An 18,861-nucleotide genomic window follows, 5' to 3' on the forward strand; every position below is an offset into this window, starting at 1 on the left:
TTATGACAAGTTCTTTCTAGAAACATTCCTTTTCCTTTCACTCATTCATTTGTTATTTTGCTGGTTTGTTTATATATTCAACTCCACTCCACCCCCCCCAAAATTTGAAACCAATTAGCAGTGCCTATCACCAGCACCCTGGCAGAGAATCTACCAAATGTGCTTCTGCAGAGAACTTGGCCTTTCTTTATCTGATTTGGTCTTCCACAAAGTATGACTATAACAGGGATTGTGAAATATACTAGATGGTACATGAATGTTCACATAGTGGTGGGCCAGTGTCTCCTTCTGTCCTGCCAGTCTGCATATGCATCCAACCATGTATGTGTGTACGTATTTCTGTGATATGTTAAGTGAAAAAAAACAAGGTGTGCAACAAGATGTATTATATATGTAATCCCTTTTTCTGAAAAAATACATGTTTTTATATACATAGGAAAAATGTAATTTGGCTTGATTGATTTTTCTCTGGTTTCCTTGGGAATCTAAAAGAGGAGATTGCCATTATTTTTAGAATAGAGGCCCAGCACATGAAATCGTGCGCGGGTAGGGTCCCTAGGCCTAGCCTGCGATCGGGGCCATCTTCCGCCCGCTCACCAGTCCCGCCCCGCCGCCACCCACCCTGGTTCCCCGTGGTTCCCCGTTCGCCATCCTGCGATCGGGGGCTGAGGGGAGGGACCAAGAGGTCGGCTGTTCCACCCACTCGCCAGCCCCCAGTCCCGTCCCCCCCACCGCCACCCACCCCGGTTCCCCGTTCACCATCCTATGGGGCTGGGGGGAGGGCGGGACCGAGAGGTGTTCAATGCACCTCATAGTGACTGGTCGAGTGGTCATTCTGGTCGTTAAGCCGTTATGGTCACTGGGCTTTTATTATATAGGATGTGGGAACCTTTTTGGAATAACTGTATAGATTCACACTGTGAAGATTTTAAGGGGATAACATTTGGGTGTACAAGTTCTCTGTTTAAAACAACGGTTTATGTTTATGATCACGCATAGAAAGTCTATTCCAGGCCATTGGAACTGCGGTGACCATTTAAACTGCTGCTTCCAAACAATACGCCATGAGCTTCTTTTATTTGACTGGTGTTAGTGAGATCTTAGACCAAATATGACTAATGGCATTCTCTGCATTTTGCCTTAGCAAAAAGCTTTTTACCTTTTTAGGGCAATTATGCTTCTGCTTCTCCTATGAGACATCAATAGGAAAGTAGAACTGAGTTGTCTGGCACTGAACACGTATCTTGTTAATGGACAGAGTCTCGCTGGCCCACTGTTTCCAGAAATCGAGATCAATACGTTTCACAACTCTCGGCCTTGTTTTCACCCACGTGTGCAGTCGAGTTGCAGTGGAAACGGCACCCAGTGACTGGTGTGCACTGTGTTCTTTGCGTGGGAACACCCACATATTTGCAAATGTGACCATTGGCATTTTGCAGGCATTTTTCCCCGTTAATCCTCTGATACCCATTTGAAAGAAATGAGCAGAAGGTTCTGAACTTAATGAGAAAGAGACCTAGGAAGCCAGCAGCTGTAGTTAGTAAGTCACCAGTAAGTCCAGGATCTCCCTTGAAAGTTCAGTGCATTATCCTATTGTTTATTTCCACATTTTGTTGTTGTTGAACCTTTTACAGATTACCTTCATTTTCCCCCCTTTGCCCTCCTCCGCCCAGCTCCCGCACCTCTTTTTTGAGAACCATGCTTTTTTGCACGCCTGCCTTTTGGGGACTAAGTCCTTGTAATCAGAAAATGAACACAATTTCTCTCTTTCCTTCTTCTAAATAGGAAGCCATCTTACTAGTATAGTAGGCACGAACTGAGAGAGAACCTTTTGGCACCATGTTCGGCCTCTGGCATCCCTGGATGCCTGTGTCTTACACAACAGATGTATTCGGAGAACAAGAAATGTCACTCAGGCTTTTTGCATCCTGCATTACAGTTCGATGAAGTCAATCCTCTTCTTCTGAGCACCGTTTAAATAACAGAATCACAGGAATTCTTTTCCTCCACGTTGGTCCCCACATGTAGAGTTTGAGATTTGCTGTTGATCTTAGAGAAAACCCTGGGCAGTGGGGCCCGCCTCAGCCTCTGTAGTCAGCTGTCAACTTATTCTGATGGGGATAGGTCACTGGGCCAGTTCTGTTCCCCTGACTAGATATGTGAATAAACAGATCCTGTCAAGGAAAGTGTTTGTGTTTGCCCCACAGCTTTCTAGGGGGCACAGTCTTGCTGTTTGTGAGAGGAAAGGTTAGCAAAGCAGAGACAGACAACAAGCAGGAATTCCATCGCTTTTCCTTCGCAATGAGGATTTCCGAAGGCCTGCGGAGTTTGGTTCGGGTTGGCCTGGGCTTTCTGACAGAAGTGCACCAGATCACGTTTAGCAATGTGAACTTTCTAACTTGCCAGTGAATTGGAGTTCTTCAACCTTCAGGAGGTTAAAGTTCAGTCCACTAGCCGTTTTTGGAGGTGTTACTTAGGTCTCTGAAAGTATTTCAACTCTGAAGTTGACCACAAAGAACCTTAACCCAGGGTTTATTCGGGACACTGAGATAGACAGACAGGTGTGTGAATAGGAGGATTAGAACAAGTGCTAGGCCAGAAAGCCAGGGGACAGGTTTATTCCTGGTGCAGACGGGATTGGCGTGAGTGGTGTTGCCGCAGTTTGAGCCGTCTGTGAGCCTGCCCGTCAGCAGCCGCCTGGAACCCAGCAGGAAGCGTTTGGAGCTCAGCCTTCAGAGCCTGCCTTGGCGCCCTGCCCTCCAGCTTTGGGTCACATAACTTTAATTGTTAGCATCTTCAGTCTTGGCACCCACGCTTTCTACCAGCCTTTGAGGTGTAGAATCTTCAGTTCGGGAATCTCCCTGCTGGTGTCGGGTGTGGCACCCTTTCCATCCAGTACTTTCTTCTTGCCACTACTGGAGCCAGTCTGACCAGTTTCTGCCTCTTCTGTAAGGCCTGGGGCAGGTTCCAGTAACCAGGGAGGTCCAGCCTAACCTGGCTGTCACCTACCTGGCCTTCTGGTCTCTCCCCCATTCAGCAGCCTGATCATCTGTTCTCTTCGCTCTCCCAGAAACATGTCCTCCATCCCAGCTCTTACCTGGCTGATTCCCACTCAGCCCATAGGTCTCGAAATTGATAGGTAAGACTTCCTCCTAGCAGCCTGTCCTCATCCTCATCTTCTGCCTTTCTTCAACACCCGCTCAGGTGACACCCAGCCTCTTTATCTTCTCTTGTCTCCTGTTCTTCCTTCCTCCTCCTCTCCCTCTCTTCCTCCCTTTTTCCTACAGTCCCCTCACCATTCTGCTCTGGACTGCTAAGGTTCATTTGTCCCTTAAGGTACATGTCATTTCCTGCTTTATTCTGCAGATCCTAGGTGTCCTTCTCTGGCCAGACCCTACATGCCCTCACTCACCATCGAGGTGTTCTCTGTTTCTAGCCTGCCTTACGGCGGGAGGGAATAGATGCTCAATGCTAAATTCTCCTTCGTATCCTGTGATTTGCATTTAGAAAATTTTCTGAAAAGTAAGCTCCACATGTACGAGAACAGCATTGGCCACGTGTTTTAAAACTGTGAATTTCAGTTTAATCGAAATTAGGACTTGGCAAGCTTTTTCTTAAAGGAGCAGATAGTAAATATTTTAGGCTTTCAGGTCCTGGTCTCTGCCCACCTGCTCAGCTCTGCCATGAGCTTGGAAGCAGCCATGGACACACGTAAACAAATGTGGTGGCTGAGCTCCAGGACCTCCTTGTTTACAGAAACAGGCAGCTGGCCCTCAGGCTCGGCTTGCCAGCCTCTGATCTCAAACCAGCCTTGTCAAATGATTAACTCTAACACTTTCTTAATCTGCAGTTAGAGAGGCGTACAGAGGGTTCCCCCTCCCCCCTAATTTCCTTAAACAAGTCTCCCTGTCTCAGGTTCCACTGCTAACTGCCTCGCTGAGAAAACGAGTGATTTCTAATGTTTAGCCCAGAGCTGGCAGACAGATGGCAAAGCCGCTCTTCTTATCGTCCCCTCCGTCTTTCCAGGGGCAGTGGGAGCGTCTTCTCCAGGTTTCTACCCTGGGAGAGTCTGAGGTAATTATTGCCTCTTGGGCTTTTTACTTGAATCTAATAAAGCTCACTCTCCCTGCCCTCTCTGTAAAATGCGACTCCAAATCAGAACTTCGGTGAATGCAGCACTGTTTCTGTCATTGCTGGGGGCGGGGAGCGCACACAAGCAACTTTGAAATGGGCCTGCCTTTTCTACCAAAGGCTTCTCTCTGATATGGGTGCAGAACCTTTCCAATAGCCCCACACCTTCTGCTTCTATCTCCATGATGTTTCTGTGGGGTGACGGAAGAAGAATTTTTGGGTGTACTATCAAATGAAGTATTTACAGGAAAAATTGGAATAGAATTTTTTTTCTCTTTTAAAACAATTCATTTTGCCCTAGCTAGTTTTGCTCAGTGGATAGAGCCTCAGCCTGTGGACTGAAGGGTCCCAGGTTCGATTCCCATCAAGAGCACATGCCTGGGTTGCAGGCTCGATCCCCAGTGGGGGGTGTGCAGGAGGCAGCCAATCAATGATTCTCTCTCATTAATGTTTCTATCTCTCTCTCCCTCTCCCTTCTTATCTGAAATCAATAAAAATATATTTTTTTAAAAAAATCTTTTTGCATTCTGCACATTGACATAGAGGTAAAAAGAAAATGACTGAAACATTTAGATGAAAATTCTTTTTTTAAAAAAATGTATGTTGCCAAAACCGGTTTGGCTCAGTGGATAGAGCGTCGGCCTGCGGACTGAAAGGTCCCAGGTTCAATTCCGGTCAAGGGCATGTAACTTGGTTGCAGGCACATCCCCAGTAGGAGGTGTGCAGGAGGCAGCTGATCGATGTTTCTCTCTCATCAATGTTTCTGACTATCCCTCTTCCTTCCTCTCTGTAAAAAAAATCAATAAAATATATTTTTTTAAAAATGTATGTTTTTTATTTATTTCAGAGAGGAAGAGAGAGAGAAACATCAATGATAGAGAGTCATTGGCCTCCTGCACACCCGCTACTGGGGATGGAGCCCACAACCTGGGCATATGCCCTGACCGGGAATCGAACTGTGACCTCTTGGTTCATAGGTTGATGTTCAACTACTGATCCACACCAGCAAGGCAAATGAAGGATTCTTTACAATTAAATCCACAGTCCTAGCTAATAAAGAGGGAATATGCTAATTGACCATCATGCCCTCACAAGATGGTGGCGCCCAGTCTCCTCAGCCCTGCCTCATCCAACCGGAGTCCCCCAGTCCCCTCAGCCCCGCAGGGGAAGACAGTGGGGGCTATCGGGCCAGCAGGGGAGGGCAGTTGGGGACGATCATGCCAGCAGGGGAGTAGTTAGGCGTCAATCAGGCTGACAGGGGAGTGGTTAGGGGGCTATCAAGCTGGCAAGCAGAGGGGTTAGGGGCAATCAGGCACGCAGGCAGGTGAGTGGTTAGGAGCCAGTAGTCCCAATTGTGAGAGGGATGTCGACTGCCTGGATCAGACCTAAACCGGCAGTCGGACATCCCCTAAGGGGTCCCAGATTGGAGAGGGTGCAGGCTGGGCTGAGGGACACACACACCCCCACCCCATGCATGAATTTCGTGCACTGGGCCTCTGGTTTTATATATTTATATAAAATATGTATATATTTTATATATTTCTTTTACATGTCAGTGAGAAATCACCAACTATTATGAAATGACAAATTACATTTTAAAAACTAAAAGATCTCATAAAAAATATATCCACGGATGAAAAGTACTGTACTCTTGATGCTGTCACTTCCTCCTCTTCTGTGTGCTTAATGTGTAACACGTTGTTTCCTTGGATAAATGCATCTCTATACTCATTCCTCAGTTTTCAAAGTCTTCACCTACTCCAGGGCTCTATTCATGTAGCCACCCAGGCAAGCCAGGCCCCTGGATAATCCAGTCCAGAATTTCATTTTACCACTGGCGTCCAGGGATGTGCTTTAAGACGATGCTGGGGGTTTGCTCCCGCAGACTTACTTTAATCCTGATCAGAAATCGGGGAGGTGGGACACCTGAGTTCTAATCCCAGCTCTGCCACTTAATTAGCTGTGGGCCTTAGGTGACAGTTACACCTCTCAGGCCCTGCAGGTCCTCATCTCATGACTGGGACCCGGGATTACTACTCTAGGCGCCCCACAAGCCCGGCCTCCACCACCTGGAATAGAAGACTTCCGTGGCCCTTTCCAAGTGTTTTTCTCCCCCCTGGCACTTGGGGCATAGAGCAAAGACAAAAAGAGAGTGAGGAAGAACGTTGTTGTTTTTTTACTGATTAAGGTATTACATAGGTGTCCCTATACCCCCAATCCCCCCCCAACCCCTCCAGGAAGAAAGATTTTTGAAATTCCAAACTTTCAAGGAGGACAGTAGTGAGAGCCAAAGTTCTTGCTGCCAGCGGGCATGGGCGTCCAGGCGGCCTGTAGCCCGCACCACTCAGGTAGGAGCCCGCAAGTACCAGAGCTCTGCTTTGGAAAGAGAAAAGTGAATCTCAGAGATGTTGGTGCTTTCCCTCAGCGGAGGGTAATGATGGATGCTGCAGGGATAAAGGGCCAGGACGGAAACTCAGTTCCTGAGAGGTGGGAGGCGTAGGGGAAGGGGCAGATTGGCCTTTTCCGAAGGAAATGAAGTAAACCAGGGCCCCAGCTCTCAAGGGGTAGTCTTTAGGCTAGGTGAAGGAAGACCCACCAGGGGTTAGGTGGGCCTGATGGGTTTAAAGCAGCCTCTTCCAGCTCTTCACTTCTGTGCACTCTTTCCGAAAGTGGAGCTCTCTGAGACTGTGTCTGTGCTGGAGACGTGCCTTTTCACCTGTGTGTAAAATCCTCAAACACCTGCCGAAACCAGTTTGGCTCAGTGGATAGAGCGTCAGCCTGCGGACTGAAGGGTCCCGGGTTCGGTTCTGGTCAAGGGCATGTACCTTGGTTGCGGGCACATCCCCAGTGGGAGGTGTGCAGGAGGCAGCTGATCGATGTTTCTCTCTCATCGATGTTTCTAGCTCTCTATCCCTCTCCCTTCCTCTCTGTAAAATATCAATAAAAATATGTTTAAAAAAAATAAAAAAATAAAAATAAAATCCTCAAACCCCTCAAAGGGTGGGGAATCCCAAGGTAACAAGGCATGAGAGTCTTGACAAGAAATATGGGCCCTAGTCGATTTGGCTCAGTGGATAGAGTGTCGGCCTGCGAATGATGGGTCCTGGGTTTGATTCTGGTCAAGGGCACATGCCCAGGTTGTGGGCTCCATCCCCAGTAGAAGGCAGCTGATCAATGATTCTCTCTCATCATTGATGTTTCTCTCTCTCTCCCTGTCCCTTCTCTAAAATCAATTTAAAAAATATATGGTAGTGACAGGATCGGATTTTGATTTTATCCACGTAACTTGTGACAAAGGCTCATGCAGTCACCTCCCTTTCATCCATCCATTCATTTTAGGGTCAGAATTCAGAAGTGAGTGGCCGTTAAACAGTAGCCATTTTCCACAAAAATGAATGATCTAGACCTGTTTGCAGTTATTGATCTAGGGGCTAATTTTAGATGTCAAATTGAAAGGGGATTCATAGTTTATTCAAAATCCTTTTAGAAAGTATGTGACCCAGAGTGGCTTTCTACCCTGGCTGAGTGTTAGAACCACCGGAAGAGTTTTTTTGTTTGTTTGTACATCTGGTAAAACCCCTTTTTTTTATTATTTAAAATTTTTATTGTTTAAAGTATTACATGAGTCTCCTTTTCCCCCATTGACCTCTCCCCAGCCGCTCCCACCCCCAGCACATGCCTTCCCCCCACTGTCTGTGCCCATTGGTTATGCTCATAGGCAGCACCTGAGGAGCTTTTAAAACACATCAGCCTCTAGGAAATTTATAAGACGAAACATGCATTTCCATTTCCAGTCCACAGTTCTACTCCTGGGCTTTTATTCCTGAGAAGAGAAAACTTATTTACACAAAAACCTACCCACAGATCTTCATAGCAGCCCCACACTGAAAACAGCCCAGATGTCCTTCAGCAGGTGACGGCTAACAAACGGCTCCATCCAACACTCCTCAGCAGTAAAGGGAGCAAACTGGTGATGCACACAAGAGCCTGGCCGAAATCTCCAGGGAGTTGTGCCAAGTGAAAAAGCCAACGCAAATGGTTCAGACTGTACGAGCTCATTTCTCTAACCCTTTGGAATGAAGAAGAGATTAGTGATTGCCAGGTTTAAAGATGGAGTGCTGGGGGCTCCTGTATAGATTAAGAGTAGGTTAATCATTCGGTTCCTTCGCTTCTGGAAGGAACGTTGGTGCTTAAATTCCTTATTGTATAGCTAAAGAAACATGTTGAGAAATGATCTGACCAAGCTGATTCCTGATAAGAACCAGAAGGAAGACTTCAAACCTGGGGTCTCTGTCTCAAAGGCCATGATAGTGTCTGCTTGAAAATGTGGACTCCAAAGTCTGGTGGGTTAGGGCTTGAATCCTAGCTCTGCCAGTTAACTGTGTGACTTTGGGCATATTGCTTCACCATTCTGAGCCTTTGTTTTCTTACCTCAAGTTAAGATAATATCTACTTAATGAGACTACCATCGGGATTATAACAGGTTATTTTCAAACTTTCTAAATACTACTTACCATGTGACAAATGTTCACATTTCCACCAGAACTAGTTAGTAAACATATGTTGAAACATGTATAACTGAAGTAAAAGCTGTATTACTATATATGTGTATATTACTATATAAACACTTCGTTTTCTATTTCATTTTTTTATAAAGTTGGTCATGACCCTCTAAATGAATGTCATAACCACTGGATTAAATGAAAATAAGGCATAGTGCTGTCAATCAGTAGTGTTGACGTACTTTTCCTCTTAATTTGACTATAGAGACCCTTGGGTCAGGCCTTCAGTAGGCACTTGAACTGGGGTTCCTAACTCCTCCACATCCCTGGAGGCCAGGCCAGGTTTCTGCTCATGGAGCTTTCTGCTTTCCCAGCTGGACTCTGAAGCTTCTTGAGGGCAGAGATGATCTTGCTCACCATTTTATCCCCGGGACCTGGCACAGTGCCCAGCTCCCAGCACCTGGAAGGCGCGATGGGAAGAGGGCACGTGGGCACAGGCACTCATGGGCACTGTTCTGAGGGCCCGGGTGTGTTCGAACCTTCCTGGTTGGGTACCGTGGGACTGCTCATACCAGCGCCTGCCTCTTAGGGCTCTGTAGGACTAAGGGGGTGCATGCCGCTGCGGCACCGAGGAAAGCACCTTGGGAAGTAGAGCTGGTGTTCTTAGCCACTCACAAGAGCGTATTAGACTGCAAGTGAGGGGCATTCTTGAGATCAACTTGAATTTATTCTCACTTTTAAAAATAATAATTTGCAGAATTAGTAACAGATTACTTGTCTAGGGACTTGCAGCTGAACTCAGCATGTCAGTGTTTTGAGGCCCCGGGGCGAGAGTTGCTGCTTAGAACACAGGAAGCCTTTGTATTGTCCTTGGAAGAAAAGCTTTTTAAAATCGCTTGGAAAACTGCAGAAATGGCTGCAGCTAGCTCCAGAGACAGAGGAGTCTGGAATCCAAGCCAAGCACAGGAGGATTGTTTTCAAAACCTGAAGAGGAAGGTCTGGCTTATTTATTATTTTTGTCAGTTCTGCAAAAACAGCTGACATCTCTCTGCTGACCGCCACTCACCTGCCTCTGGTCCCTGCTGTGCGCGAGGCCAGCGTGCTGTCTGCGCTGGCGGAGGAGCGAGGGCGCTTTTCTTCCTGGGGCTTTTCTGAGGGAGGGTGGGGCTCACTATTCCATTTGATACCGGTTATAAGGTTGGCTGTGCTCCCCAGCGACACTTGTTAGCATTTCTTTTGGGGGAAGAAAAAATGAAGACTTTCTCCTTACTGATGGGTAAATAAATGTGTCCAGCTGCCGTTTTTCCCCCCAAAAAAATCATTATTGAAATTGGCAGAGTATTACTCTTCAGAAAGAGTTTCTCATGTTGTAGTGTGAATATTTTCTGTGGGGAGCTCATTTTTCCGTAGCCCAGGGGGCTGCCCATTATATAGTGGGCGAGACAAATGAGAACGACACCGGTGTGTGTGTTTACGCGTGCGTGCTAGAATTGAGCGCGCAGGTGAATTTCCGAGGCAAGAGGAACTGTTGTCAACCAGCATGCACCATTAGGGGAAATAGGACTGATATTTCAGCAGTTTTCCTTTTTGCAGTAAAATGATGGTAGTTACCATTAAATTGAGCTTTATAGGTGTTCCCATATGTCTCCCTCATTTGACCCCCTTCATCATGAAGACGGAGCAGAACCCCCCCAGGCCCCCACCCCCCTTTCGTGGAGTTGGACATTATCAGTGCGCTGAGTGAGTGCCCAGTGCCCCTGCCTAACTGCCGCTTTTCATTTTTAAGCACCAAATGGGAATGTTTTTGAAGGGAGTGCAACTTTAAATCAGGCGTCTCAGCCTTGGCTGCAGCACTGGCGTGGAGGATGGAGGCCATTTATCCTTAAGAGTCCACTAACTGAGAGTTGGGTCTGGATTTGAACTGATTGCCTTCCTGGGTGGTGTGGCTCTCAGCAGTCCATCTGTTTGTGTGCTGAGGGTGTGTGCGCTCTTGTTTTTGGTTTGTAAGCACCTGCACTCGTCAGCAGAGCAGTTGGCCATCAGAAAGGACACCGTGCGTGGTACCTGTGACACATACTTTGTCACCAAAAAGGAATTTCCTTTTCCGTGGTGAGCACAAAATTTCAAATGGCTTTTTGACCAGGAGCCTTCGAATGCTCCCCAGATCTCATGGAGTCCTTTACGGTAGCCTTGCCCTTTACTCTCCGTGCGTTTCTGTCTGAAATAGCTGAAGATCATCAGCCTTTTGACAAGTCTTTTTTTTAAAAATATATTTGATTGATTTTTTACAGAGAGGAAGGGAGAGGGATAGAGAGTTAGAAACATTGATGAGAGAGAAACATCGATCAGCTGCCTCCTGCACACTCCCTACTGGGTATGTGCCCGCAACCAAGGTACATGCCCTTGACCAGAATCGAACCTGGGACCCTTCAGTCCACAAGCCGACGCTCTGTCCACCGAGCCAAACCAGTTAGGGCCTTTTGACAAGTCTTAACCGCACAGCATGCAGGCCAGGAGCCACGGTCTGGCCGAGGTGCTCTGTTTAGGGAGCAGACGCCTCTCCTCTGTGTTCTCATCAGTTCCAGGCATTTAGGTTCCTCAGTCTGCAGTGGATTTTGTGCCCCTAAGAGAAGAATTCTGGCAGTAAGCAGGGAGGCTGAGCTTGACCCTTCACCGGGACAGCTGACCCAGCTGGAGGGCACTCTGAGCTTTTCCTTCCATTCCCACTGCCTTAGGTGATGGGCCTTCCTCTCTCACACATTCAGGGCTTGAGTGTGTGGTGAGGATTTCTTCCCTAAGCTGCTAATTGTCCCGTTTTCATGTGGAGTGAGAGTCCCCAAGCCAGAGCGTTTGTCATATGCAAACTGGAAATGCAAAAAGAAAAACTTAGGAGTCAATGCAAAACAACTCTTATCCCCGAGATAAGCAGGTTAATAGTATATGATGTCAATATTTTGGCTGCAGACCATTATCTTGCTATTGATCCAGAAGAAATACGGTATTGACTCAGTAGCTTCATTTACTTTTTGCTGGCATTATTTCTCTAGGTGTTTTTCTTCTCCTTTTAAAATAGCAGCATCTGGCTTCTTTTTTTTTTTTTTTTTTTTTTTTTTTTTTTTTTTTTTAAATATATTTTATTGATTTTTTACAGAGAGGAAGAGAGGAAGGGAGAGGGATAGAGAGTTAGAAACATCGATGAGAGAGAAACATCGATCAGCTGCCTCTTGCACGCCCCCTACTGGGGATGTGCCCGCAACCAAGGTACATGCCCTTGACCGGAATCGAACCTGGGACCCTTGAGTCCGCAGGCCGACGCTCTATCCACTGAGCCAAACCGGTTTTGGCACATCTGGCTTCTTTTTATGACCAGATCCTGTCCAGTCAGAGAAAGACGGTCAAGTTTAAGCAGAAGGAAGAGCAATTGGAATCCTGTATTTCAGATGCTAAACCATGTCACTCTTTGTCCTGAGGGTCATGTCATTGATCCTTCACACTTATCTCCTATCTGTCCTGCTTAGAACTTGCCCTAGCCATGTTTTTGAATGCTCTCATTAGCACATTATAAGGCTCATTCAGTTTCTTGCAATATGTGTAGGATTTATACTGTGCACTGTCTGCTGACTGTGTCTCCTGGGCTGCATTTGCCAGGAGAGAAACACCACAGAATCGTTTTTGCTCAGCAGTGACAGGGACACGAAAGAGGAGGAACTGAAATAAAAAGCGGAGCTGAGGAGGTTCGGTGGGAATGTGATGACGGAGCTGGTTTTCACAATCAGAGGCTGTTCGGCACTGTTATCTCTGTGAAATGGGCTTGAAAGGCAGGAGTTGTTCATTCGGAGCGTCTCACAGATTGCTAGGTGGGTCAGTGAAGAGGCCCGAGGAGGGAGGAAGCCAGATCCCCTCCTTGAGTTTATGCTCCTGGGAGGGTGGGGAGAATGGGGGCGCCCCATGGCAGGCAGGAGCATATGTGCATGGTCTTAGTGACTGCAGCTGCCAAGGGGCCGTCCCTAACAATGCTTCTGAGCTAGGGGGTCAGATCTTCTCATTTGTTTTAAAAAGAGAAAGAAGGAACCCTCGGTATCTTTGCATTGAGTTTGGATCCAGAGCAGGAGGGAGGGAGGAAGTGAGAGGGCTTTAGGCAAGCAGGATTTTCTCCCAGGCTTCTCAGCATGTGGACACACAGATCAATTTCTTATCCTGCGTTCAGCTGGACACTGAGTTAGAGACTGTGCTGATCAACACGTCCCCTCCTGTTTCATATCATATAACGCATTCATTTCAGCCACTGAGCCTAAATTACTATTTGCTTTCTTTCTGCCTTTCTTTTTTTCCCCTTGAAATGGTAAGAACTTGTGTAAGGATGAAGTTAGTTTATCCGCGCTAATGCTTTGATATTTCTTTTCTCTTTCTCTTTGCCACAGTAGGTAACCAGTTAGGGGCCTTGGTACATCAAAGGTAAGCAGTGGGTTATGTTTTATTATTTATTGATCATTTCTAATTGTTTATTGATCCACCATCTGTACTAGAGTGTTAGAAAGTCAGAGGTTGAGAGTGTGGAAAACCATGGGCTAATCTTTAAGACTTAAGTTTTTGTAGCCCTTTTTAAGCTCAAAGGATAAACTAACACAACGTATTAAAGATCAGCCGTTAGTGTATGTAAACTTAAAAGACTTCTAGAATGTTGGAGCTGTTCTTTCTGCTCACATACATTTAATTTAATTTAAAATGAGACAATGAAATTTTCCCTCTTGTTTTAACATTTTTCCCCGTGTTTTATGAATCCTTAACCTCTTCACTTCAGAAAATAGGTCCTTTTCCCAAGTGAAGATACAGCTTTTGGTCCTCAAGGAATCAGGGGCCTGGGAGGCCAGGAACCTGGTCTCTTCCCCCCCCGCCCCCCCCCCCAATAGTGATAGGGCCTTGCCAGAGAACCTTGGATCAGTACCCAGTTGATTCCCTGCCTCACTTTCCCCTCACGGCCTTCCCTTAAACACTGAGGATTAGAAAAATGAAAAGACCTCTGGGCTTAAAAAAGACCAGTCTGTAAGATAGGGTATTGTGGTCACATAGTTACCCTTCAAAAAGGATAAAATGTACTGGAACCGATGCTTTCGCTGCTTCTTGTGATGGATGAAATTGTGTGTTTTGTATCCGTTACTGTAACATATCCTTAACCTTCACCGGCAATTGTGTATGCGACACAATTCTTAGCGAGTTCCTAGCCATCCCCAGGCATCAGCTAATCAGAAGATTTATCCTGGGTTTTTTGTTCCCTTGTTTGCTTTGTTTTTGAATGAATTAAAGTACTTTAAATAAGGTTGTTAGTATCAAATGTAACTTTCCTATAAGACCTTAATTAATCAGGATTTCACTTTCCAAAACGATAATACTTTGTGCTCTAGACAAGTTTCAGCCTTGCATTTAAAATAGAGCTTTGTTTTGCTGGAGGCCCAAAGCAGTTCATCTTAATATGTTTCCTCCTCAATGAGAGTCTGCGAAACTTGTTCCTGAGGGCTGAGTTTTGTGACATTTTGTATTGTGATAGTGTTGAACCGCTTCTAGTACATTCCCCAGTATTATTTTTTGAGAATATAGATAGTTTGTGCTACACACGTGAGCAGCAGTCTCTTAGCTACAGGGACCCCGGCCTCTTGCAAGATGTTAGACCTGCTAAGGTTTAGCACCAGCATGCACAGTGTTACCGGTTAGGAAGCCCAGACTTGCCTGATGTGGGGATGAACCGAAGATCCCAAGAGGCAGAGAGCATCCCTGGGCATATGTAAACCTGAGGATGAAAACTCCACGAGGAAAAGACAGTTCGCGCTCATCATGATGTTACAGTGACAAGTGCTGTTTATGCCATTGCAGTTCTCCTAAGTGCTGCACGTTCCCTGAAAACATGCACTTTCTCCAGTTCTCTCCGTGATGGGTAAAACCCAGCTGTGTGCGAGATGTTTAAAAATGCTTACCTTTTTTTTTAAACTACTTGCATTTAGCTTCCTCCTAAGATACATGTTTAGATTTAATTGCTTCCTGGGGTGTTGGGCAAATTGGATATTGTCCACAATACTCTATATGGCAAATCTGACAGTTTGTTTGAAAGAGCCAGTGCAGTAGTTGTTTTTTTTAAAAAAAAGAAAGCAAGCACATAATGGATGGGATAGCATTTAACAGACGTACCGTGCAGAGTAACAGGTCATTATTCTGTCCTGGTCAACACTGATTAGGCCTCCGCTGGGTTCTGGCTCCATTTGGGGCGTTTCACCCTAAAAGACAGACAAATTAGAGGGAGGCCAGAAAGCAACACAAAGATAGGGAAACGGGTGCTGAAGAAAAGTTGGGTATTTCTCCGTCTAGAAAGGACACCAGAAGGAAGTCCAGCTTCCCCCCACTTCCCAAAGGATCTTTAAGTGTCCTGGCCTTGGTGATCTTTCAGCACTTGGCCACGCTCCTGGACACTGTCGCCGTATGAAGAAAAAGCAGTGTGAGAGGAGCTGATGGTTTCAATGACAGCCCAGAGGTTTCTTCCACTGACACAAGGTGATGGAAGCTTGGATCTTTTTTCTTTTCTTTCTTTTTTTTTTTTTTTTTTTTTTGCGAGAGAGAGAGAGAAAGAGAGAGAGAGAGAGAGAGAGAGAGAGAGAGAAAGAGAGAAAGAGAAAGAGAAAGAGAAACATGGATTTATTGTCCTATTTATTCATGCATTCATTGGTTGATTCTTGTCTGCACCTTGACTGGGGATCAAACCCACAACCTTGGCATTTCGGGACAATGCTCTAACCAACTGAGCTGCCTGGCCAGGGCGAGGCGTTATCTCTTCCAAGAGTGATTGACCAAGAGGTTCATCAGATGGTGCCCCTTGTAGATGGTTATGGACCTGCTGGCCAAGTTGGCACGATTCCTTTAAGCCTTATCTTCCAACATGGTCAGCATGGGACATGTGGGGAACCTCAAGTGGCTTCAGAATTCTTCTACATGGTTTTCCAAAATGTTCTTTGTTTTAGGGCGGTAATAACAGAAGAATTCAAAGTGCCTGATAAAATGGTTGGATTCAGTAAGTATCCACGTGTTGCACTTTCCCCCATTCCTGTCTGTCCCTTTCATTCCCGCTCTCGGCGTGAGCATCACCTTTAGTAGAATGCTTTTGCACACTCCGCTCCAGTCTCCTAGAGCTGCAGGCCTCGGTCCAGGCTGAGACCACCCTGCACTCTTCCCCCCCCCCCCCACTCTCCTTCCCGAGCTCGAGCACCCCCGGTCTGCTATGTTTCACATATGGTTGCTGTGGGCTTGCTGAAGCCAACCTGGTTTGTCTAGCTGTGAGCCATGTGTGAATGTTGGTCGGATTAAGTCATCCATGCATGGCTAAATATGGATGGGGGGCATATTCTGACCCTGTTCAATTTGTTTCAGTTATTGGCAGGGGAGGTGAGCAGATTTCACGGATTCAGACAGAATCTGGTTGCAAAATTCAGATTGCTTCAGGTAAGGGCTGCCTTTTTTTTTTTTTTTTCTTCCATAGATCTCAGTTTGGTAGAAATGAGTGTTATGCCAAGTTTTCCAGATTCAGTACTTTGCTTGTTGCTAGAAGTGTAGGAACATGGGTAAGTATGTGTGATTGCTGCTCTCCTCGCACTTCTGGAGCTGGACTCCCAGGAGGGAACCAGAGCAGAAGCAGGCTCAGAGGCGAGGCTGCCCCTCTGACCTCGTTGGAGACCCTCCACCGTTCCGTGGCCTGGCGTGGCCCCTCCCAAACACCCACCACTCTAGGACCTCTGTTTTCTGCACCAGAACGTTATGGCAGACACAGTGGGGCCTGCAGGGGGCCTGTGGCTTTGGAGTCACTCCTGGGGATTGCTCCCCGGCTCCCCGGGCTCGCACCATCCCTGCCCTTTGTGGAAAGAGGCCCCTGGCAGCTCTGGCTGAATCAGCACATGTTGAACACAGTGGGGAGGACCTTTCCCAGCTGGGTCCATTTTGACTGCAATATGGAGAGAGACAGATTGAGAAGAAGAGTTTATATTTTATTTATCCTTTTATCTAATTTGAGTTCTATCTCTTTCCATAGTGGAAGAGGGCGTTTAAAGGACATTTGACTAGAGAAACGTTTGTCATTTTAAAGGATACTTACTAGTATAATGTCTTGAAGGCAGTAACTGCTGTTTCTCTTTCTTTTTTGAGTAAAAATGTGGAGGCAGTATTTTTAGGAACAAAGTAAAGTGTCATGTGTGGTGTTGGAAAGTAAGACTTCCCTTTCTTGTCAAAGGGCCCAGAACCAATTCTACATCGATATCACTGGTCAGGATATTCACACAGTAACTGGCAGTAGTCCCAATGTGCATACCATGACATTTCTCCGCCCCCTCCCCTTTTGGTGGCAGCGGTGGGATACGAACCCATGACATTTCTTACTAGTGTGCCTCAGAGCTGTTTGCAAATAATGACCAGTAAACTACTCTGCACACAGAGAAACTGGGGAGTAGCGGGTTAAGTGACTCAAGCATTTACTAGCACACAATGGGTCAGAAGTGAAGTTGAAACTGGGAATTAGGACCAACTCACAAACCTCTGCTGCATTCTCCCACCTTCCCCTAGGGACTCGCTTCTGCTTTGAGAATCTTAGGGTACAGCCACCAGCTTAACATTCTGTCCACAAGCGGAAGCAAACTGTCTTTTTCTGGGAGCCCGGGCTTCTGTGGGGCCGGTGGAGGCACCAGCCCAGAGGCCGCCTTACACAGAGGCAAGGTGCATGGTTGCCCGATGCCCACCAACACACCTCGTCTTCTTGATTCTTCTTATAGAGAGTTCTGGGATTCCAGAGAGGCCCTGTGTACTTACCGGAACCCCAGAAAGTATTGAGTAAGTTTATTTTATTTACTTTCTCCTTTCACTCTTCTTCCTCCTTCCCCAAACGGGGAGAAATGGAAGGGCAAACTGTTACTGAACACTTTCGATCTGTGCTACATACAGTCCGGCCACAAAAGCAGGTGCTTCTGTAGAGAAGGATCTAGGAGGCTGCCACACCAGGGGAGTTGTTCTGTTCCCTAAACACACACGGTATCACCTTCTTAAAAACCCTGCAGAATCCTCACAGCTGTCATAACAACTACTTCATACACTGGGTTCTAAAGAGTGTGCGTCCACCCGCCTGAATGCTCTAATCAGCCCACTTCTTCCTCATTAATACCTCCTTTACCTGAACAGGTGTGGAGTAGTGAGCCTCTGACTTTGCGAGCCTTTGGGAATCCCGGGGCCGGGTCCTCTGCCTGAGTGCGATTCCATTGCTCTTCTGATACTCGTGAGCCCCATGAATTGACTTCCTGGCCATTGCTCCACTCAGAGGGCCACCTGGACCGGCCAGGGGGTGTTTCGGCTTTTGGGGCCCTGGTGACCGCCTGAAATCTAGTGTTGCATTCCTGCGTGGTGGAGCCTCGTGCCAGGCGGAGGCCTCATAAACCCAAGAGCCTCCTGGGGAGAGGGATGTACTAACTTCGCTTCGGCTCACTTTCCTCTTTCAGTCTGCTGAGCGGCATTGCCTTTGGGGGTAGGGGCGCTGAGATTATGCCCAGCTCAGGAGGTAGGGCTCTTTTTATTGTTTCCATTTCTCAGCGAGTCTAGATGAGTTGAAACTCTCGTGTTTTGCTGGAACATCGCAAGCAGTGGACCAGAATAAATAAGTCTGGCAGGCGTGCATCACAGGGCAAGCGAGATGGTTTTCTGGTGTGCGGGCACTTTCCTTCCGGCGCAGGTTAATCTAGCACACAAGCAAAATGCTAAGAAGCTGCTGTAACCGAGAAGACACACGAGGCTGATTCTGCACACAAAGGCTCAAGACTACAAAGGGCAACATCTATTTCCTGCCTTTTCCTTCTTCCCTCCTCCTCTTCTATTCCTGCTTCCTGTCCTGCCCGAGCATGGAGGCCACGGGATTATAACCTAAGGAAGAAACAATTTTGCTTTCTTCGGGGCACAGTACAGCCAGCCTGTTTAGTAGCAGAATTGTTTCCGAGTAGAGGAACCAAAAAAGAGATTGTGCCTGGTGATTTGAAGAGGAAACAATGCAAGTAACAGCCAGGGGAGATTCTGGTGCAGAAAAGGAAATGGTCTGACAGATGACCTCCTAGGCTGCAGTGTGCTGTTTCAGCATTGTAGCTTTCCCCCACCTCCTGATAAGTCAGCGCACAGTAGCGGTGCGTATGCAGTGCGGGCCCTGCACACCCAGCGGGGAAAG

At 46.8% G+C, this 18,861-nt stretch overlaps 1 protein-coding gene across 3 annotated transcripts in view; it reads left to right on the plus strand.

The window, feature by feature from the left end:
- The window catches only part of FUBP3 (far upstream element binding protein 3), a 56,727-nt gene that overhangs the window by 15,217 nt on the left and 22,649 nt on the right, over window positions 1-18,861 (plus strand). For 2 of the 3 annotated variants that reach the window (XM_080667760.1, XM_080667762.1), the window contains 4 exons: window positions 13,055-13,088; window positions 15,638-15,687; window positions 16,044-16,115; window positions 17,432-17,489. In XM_080667760.1, coding sequence (XP_080523886.1) covers window positions 13,055-13,088; window positions 15,638-15,687; window positions 16,044-16,115; window positions 17,432-17,489 — 214 coding nt within the window. The remainder of the gene's footprint in view (window positions 1-13,054; window positions 13,089-15,637; window positions 15,688-16,043; window positions 16,116-17,431; window positions 17,490-18,861) is intronic. The other variant, XM_080667761.1, reaches the window with a different exon arrangement.

The sequence above is a fragment of the Plecotus auritus genome (genome assembly GCF_963455305.1).
Source record: "Plecotus auritus genome assembly, chromosome: 5".
NCBI classification, from domain to species: domain Eukaryota; kingdom Metazoa; phylum Chordata; class Mammalia; order Chiroptera; family Vespertilionidae; genus Plecotus; species Plecotus auritus.